General features: G+C 37.4%; 1 protein-coding gene across 2 annotated transcripts in view; it reads right to left on the reverse strand.

Annotated features, from left to right (window-relative positions):
- Window positions 1-5,262, reverse strand: part of sturkopf (lipid droplet associated hydrolase sturkopf) — a 32,663-nt gene extending 27,401 nt beyond the window's left edge. The window contains exon 1 of one of the 2 annotated variants that reach the window (XM_089090227.1): window positions 5,058-5,262. In XM_089090227.1, the coding sequence (XP_088946353.1) occupies window positions 5,058-5,181 (124 nt within the window). In that variant the 5' untranslated portion in view covers window positions 5,182-5,262. The remainder of the gene's footprint in view (window positions 1-5,057) is intronic. The other variant, XM_089090228.1, reaches the window with a different exon arrangement.
- Between the last annotated feature and the right edge of the window lie 738 nt (window positions 5,263-6,000).

Below are 6,000 nucleotides of genomic sequence, written 5' to 3' on the forward strand. Positions count from 1 at the left end.
AGGGGACAGAAGTTCTTTTGCATCTCGAAGTAATGCAGCAAATAGGGGACAAAACAGGGATGGGCTCAGAAACAGCTCGAGCCGGCCGTAATCTGGATGGGGAGTGACGTTTGGGGAAAATACTTGCCGTCCGAGGGTTTGTTATGGCATTTTTTGTAAAACGGAGGCATAAATTATTTCTTCGTCTCTCGAGGGTCTCTAGTTTTGAAATATTTAACAAATGCAAATATGGTATCTTGCCCTCATTAAAAATAATTCTTAGAGCTCTCTTTTGGACATTTTCAATTTTTTGTGTTGCTTCAGTTGAGAGGCCAGGGTGCCACACAGGACAAGCATACTCTAATATGGGACGCATAAAAGAAATGTATACTTGTAGTAAATGTGATTGGGGGCAACTAAATTTATTTAAAAGTTTAAGGAGGGAAAGCGAGGAGTTCGCTTGTCATTTATCATTTATTTATAGGTATCATTTATATGGGCATCCCATTTCAAATTGGAAGAAATTGTAACACCAAGGAGTTCAAGAGATGTGACAGAGGTTTCAGGAGGAATAGGAGCAAGAAAAAGGGGAGGAGATTTAAGAAAACTTACTGAGACTATTGCGGATTTAGAAGGATTAACTGTCATGTCAAGGGAAGATGCCTCACAGGCAATATCTTGGAGTATGCCCATTGGGTTGCTTAACATGTTTTTATGACATATCTCAAAAACTGTCAAGTTATCAACAAATTTCCACCTATTGTCATAAAGGGTTGATAGGGTATTAATCGTAAGAGAAAAAAGGAGAGGTCCTAGAATATTCTCCTGAGGAATGCCATTAAATATGGGGAGATGATCTGAGAAACAATTTAGATATTTAACTGCTTGAGATCTATTAGAGAGAAAAGAGGCAACGAGCTTAACAAGGACAGTTTGAATGTGGAATTTCTTTATAAGTTTATCTATGAGTAAATTATGGTTAATCAAATCAAAAGCTTTTTGAAGATCAATAGAAATCAGATTAAGCCAAGTGTTAGATTTTTCAAGTAATTAACCCATGGTATCAACAAGATGGATCAGGTAATGAGAGGGTGATGTGGATCTGAGATTACCAAACTGTCTAAGATCAATGAGGGGGAGGACTTTCATCTTAAGCCAGTCTGCGAGAAAACTTTCATACAATTTTGAAAAAATTGAGGTGAGGGTAACAGGACGAATGCCATCAAAGCCAGGCTTCCCATTTTTCTTTTTGATTGGGGTAATAACGCCTTGTTTCCAATATTGAGGGAACTGTCCAGATTCGGTAATTTCATTAAACAGGGTGGATAGGGGTTTTGAGAGGTAATCACTGAAAGCTTGAATCAGAGGAACAGGAATATCTAAAGGGCAAATGCTTGATTGTTTTAGTTTTTCAATTTTTTTTACAACATCAAGTGGAGAAATATGTGGGAGTGAAAAAAGATCAGGAACATCTCGAAGTGCATAAGATAGTGATAGGAGACTCTAGACAATAGCAGCCAGAAACTTATTGAGGTCATTAGCTGTGGTCTTTGGAGGTTCATTTATATTAAAATTTAGTTTTTCTTGACTCTTGTCGGTAAGTTTTTTAATTTCAGAGTACCAGTTCTTTGGTTTATCATGGCACAAGTATTTAATTTTACTTTTATAGTAGGCTCGGGCAGCTTTTCTAATTTGACTTTTTAATTCCCTTCTTAACTTATTTGCTTCAGCTAAATTACCCCTGTTAAATAAGCTTATTTTCGTGCAGATTAACATTTTTATGTGATTGTTTATGTAAGGTTCATCACTGGAGCATTTCCTGATTTTTTTTTCTGGGAAACATAATGAGTAGGAATCAATTAGTTTTTTGTGAAAAATCTAAATTTTGTGATCAAGGTTATTAGGTTTATAAAGGTCTGACCAACTTTCACTGGTCAGCCATGATCCAAAAGAAAAAAGGCCTGTGTCACTGAGGGGACGGCAAACCCCAATGGAGGTGGTAAAGGAATGTTCAATGACTGAAGAGGGAGAAAAAAGAAGACAATAGTGATAACTGCCGCCTAATGGTGGTAGCGCTTGCGGGGAGTTGTAATACTTACTCATGTTTGAACAAATAACATCCAGAGAGGTGTTGCCTTTTGTTGTAGATATTTTAACCAGTTGTTTAATATTGAGAGGTGCAGATAGAGTCTATCCTCAGGTCATTTGCATCACCAAGTAAGCAAATACCAGTATTTGGATACTTTGATAACACAAAGTCAGCACTAATAAGAAATTGTTGTTTAAATTGGCATTTCTGGTCAATACTTTGGTTAGGGGAATCATAAAAGATGGCAGTTACAATTAAATTGAAAGGGCAGGGAAGTACTTTCGGTCTAAGGCTAAACCATAGAATTTAATCATAATCTGATAAGTTGGGGGTGGTGATGAGTTTAGGTTGGAGGTTATCTTGGACAAAAAATAATATACCACCCCCTTTTTTCCTGAGAGGGTAATTGGGAGGGCGAAGTTTTACAAACTGAGTATAATTGCTGATTTTTAGGAAATCTGGGTTCTGGGACTGAACCTCTGTCACAGCAATAATATGAATTTTCTGAATTTCAGAGATACTCTTGAGTTTGGTAATTTTTATCAAAATTCAGGCTCTCAGCATTGGTAAGTAGGAAAGTTGGAAATTTAAACCGATTTGGGCATTGAGATTTTTTTTTTCAATTTGGGATGGAGTTATTTGCAGTTGAAGTTTATGAGGAGGATGCTGTGGGTAAGGGGGTAGCTTTGAGGCATTATTAAAAGGCGAGACTGGACCAGGCTTGAGAGAAAAGGAGGACAGCGGATAAATTATGGGAATATTATTAAGTTGGGATGCAACTACAGTGGATCATTCTGCCTGCTTACTCTTAAACAAGAGTCATACTGGTAAGGTAGCCAGGGGGGATAAAGTGCAAGGGAAGGGAGAAAGGTTTCCTGGTGATCTGGGAATAAGTCAAATTGGGAGTGTTCTTTATATGGGGGGGGGGCAAGATGATGCTGAGCGAGGGAAGTACGGTGGGGGTGTCTGAGAGGGGAGGGGTTGGGTTTGTTTCGGCAAATAACGGATGGAGTCCAGAACCAGTTGGTAACTTCTTGGACACATGGAGAAGAACAGAGTCAAAAGGAAGTGGATTTTTGGGAGGAATATGAGTGAGGGGGGGGGGGTTTGGGGATGGTCCAAATTGAGTGAAGTGAATGTGGGGGTTGGACTGACTGGGCATGCATAAGTACTTGGGGTGGAGGATTGTTTTGAGGGATGGATTCCTGAGGTATACTGCTCTGTATTGGGTATGCAGGGGGATAAGACTGAAAGTCGAATGGAACATGAACAAGGGGAGGGGGGGTTGTGAATACTTGCTGTGTCACCCTAAAAAACGTTGGGTTTTAAACCTGCGCTCCAATCCTGAAGATGCATGAACAAAAGTGCATAGCTTATCAATACAAGATAAAACAGATCACAGATCAACATGGTCAAAAATACACTTATCAGACACACAAACTCCCAAAATAAAATGATGACAAATATGTAGAAACTTGCAGAAACCACTATCAAAATGCTTGCTGATCACATTTTCCTTTCTGCTTATTTTTGTATTTATTTCCCTTTTATCCATCACTTTCGTAATTTTTTCAAAAATAATAACAATGTCATCGTCAGGTAATGACTTCTCCATAACCTTGTTAATCCCTTTGTTTAGTTCATTATCACCTGATAATTTATGTAAAAAACCGGAAGTCACTGGACTATTCACGAACTCAAGGGCGTCATCAGTAGTCATACTACACGTAGGTAGTTGTATGCTCTCTTGGGATATTTTGCCATTAATGGTGGATTTGCTGAACTCTGATAATTGATCCCCTAGTGTATTTTTAGTTGCTTTATTGTTTTTTAAGTACTCTTGTAATTTCGTGATTTTTGATTTAAGGGTCACTTGATTGTTTTCTGGATTGCAGAGTTCATCTTCCATAAGAAGGCGGTGGGAATTGGAGTTGATATTTTTACTCAATTTTTTAATTTCCAGATCATGTTCATGGAGTATATTATTACCAATTTTTTGGTCATTGAGAAAAATGTCAACTTGTTTTTTTCAAATCTTCTATGGCTACTTCATGGTCTGAATTCTGCTCCAACTGGGAATTGTATTTAGCTCGGAAATCAGCCAGCTGTTTGATTTGTTTAACACAGTCAACAAAAAGGGGGACTTGGCACGCTTGATTTTTTTAAACTGATTTTGGGGTTGTAGATTTTGTGGCAGACTTGGGTGTAGAGCATGGTTTAGAGCCAGGGGGGGGGGGAAGAAAGTGGCCTTAAAGGTGGTTTGGTAAAGTTCTACCAAATCATATTATTGAGTTAGGAATAAAGTGAATACACCATTCAATGCCTTTTTTTAGGCTGATTACAAATATAATAATCATTTCTATTGGAAATGATTATTATATTTGTAATCAGCATAAAAAAAGGCATCAAATGGTGTATTCACTTTATTCCTAACTCAATAATATGATTTGGTAGAACTTTACCTGTGGTTCAGGGTCATCATTCAAAGAAGTGGGGGACTGGCAGTTTAAACATAACCCCTCACCACATTGTTTCCTCTCAATAGAAATACCTGCACACTTTGGATGAAACCACTATTGACACCAACTGCACTGCACTGTTCCACTAGCGGAACAAAGTCTGCACTCTGGGCATGTGAATTTCATGGGCCTTGACATAATAGTGAAACAATAAATCCAGTTAATATAGCTTGAAACTCATCAATGACTGAAATTTGGATTATTATAACTTCCAAAATAGGTTTCAAAAATTTAACCCAGCATAGGTGTTAACAGGTCAAATGCCAGAAAGAGACTTTCTTTGAGTTTTGGTTCTGAAAACACAATTGTAACAATTTTTGTAGATTTTTAGCCATATTATGTTATCAACGTGAAACCTTGCAAAATGGATCTTCTGCTTCGATTTCAGAATTTTTGTTCTCAACAGCCCCAAACTATATACTGATACCAATCTTAACCACAGCCAGTACTAGGCCTAGGTAGTAGCCTACCTGTACCTGGTATAATAATAATTATATCTTTTTTGCCAAAAGATTCCCTTGTAAGGACCTGTTTGCCAAGTCCATGCGCTATTGCTCTTGTTTTCACTCCAGACACGCTGATGAATTGTTCCATTAGTGTTTCCTATGATGGTATCGGAGCATGCATCCTCTTTTGACTGTTGAACTCAAAAACGAGTAAAGCATAGGTTTAAAATCTTCGCGAAAACTTGGACCGTTTTATGGAAAAAAAGCCTGCTTCCAAGTGTTGACTCTTGTTAACTAAGGAAGAATTGGTAAACTTTTGTTTTATTGAATAATCGGTCCTTCCCTGGCAAGCCAAGTTAAGGAATGTAAACAACTTGCTACAGCAGCAAATTCTCATAGTTCCATAACTTAGTTAGACAAAGAGGGAATTGTTCCTTAATAAAATAGGAAAAGTTTCACTGTTATTCTGAATTAACTGAAGTTAAAATCATTCCTGGATACAAATTATAAAGTCCAAATTAAAATGGAATCAAGCGTTCTTAAAAATAGCCCTTATAGCAGTGTTAAGTGCCAGCCTCAGAAAAAAAACGGTGTTTTCTGGTATCCATTCGACTGAATCTGGGTAAAGTTTCGATACCAGGGACATGCTTAATTTTTGTTTCCATAATACGGTAGGCACTGAGCCCCACAGAAAAGATTTTCTGTGAATTTCAAAGCCTCTAATAGAGGAACCTTAAAATTCAGGGACGCCTACAAAGTCACTGTTTCGATAATGTTTGTTAAGCAAATAAACCTTAATCACTTTTTTTTTTGTGTTTTATTAGGAGACTCACTTTGGTCAGAAAAAGGTAAATTTAGCGCTAACATTTTAATCAAAAGAGCTAGAAAAATTTAAATTCTACTAGACTTATAAGAAGACTCAGGGGGAGGGTTATACACTTGTTCACCTTTAATATAAAGGAAAAGA

This window comes from Artemia sp. Qi Xiang Cuo, chromosome 6 (assembly GCF_049724085.1).
Source record: "Artemia sp. Qi Xiang Cuo chromosome 6, ASM4972408v1, whole genome shotgun sequence".
Lineage (NCBI taxonomy): Eukaryota > Metazoa > Arthropoda > Branchiopoda > Anostraca > Artemiidae > Artemia > Artemia sp. Qi Xiang Cuo.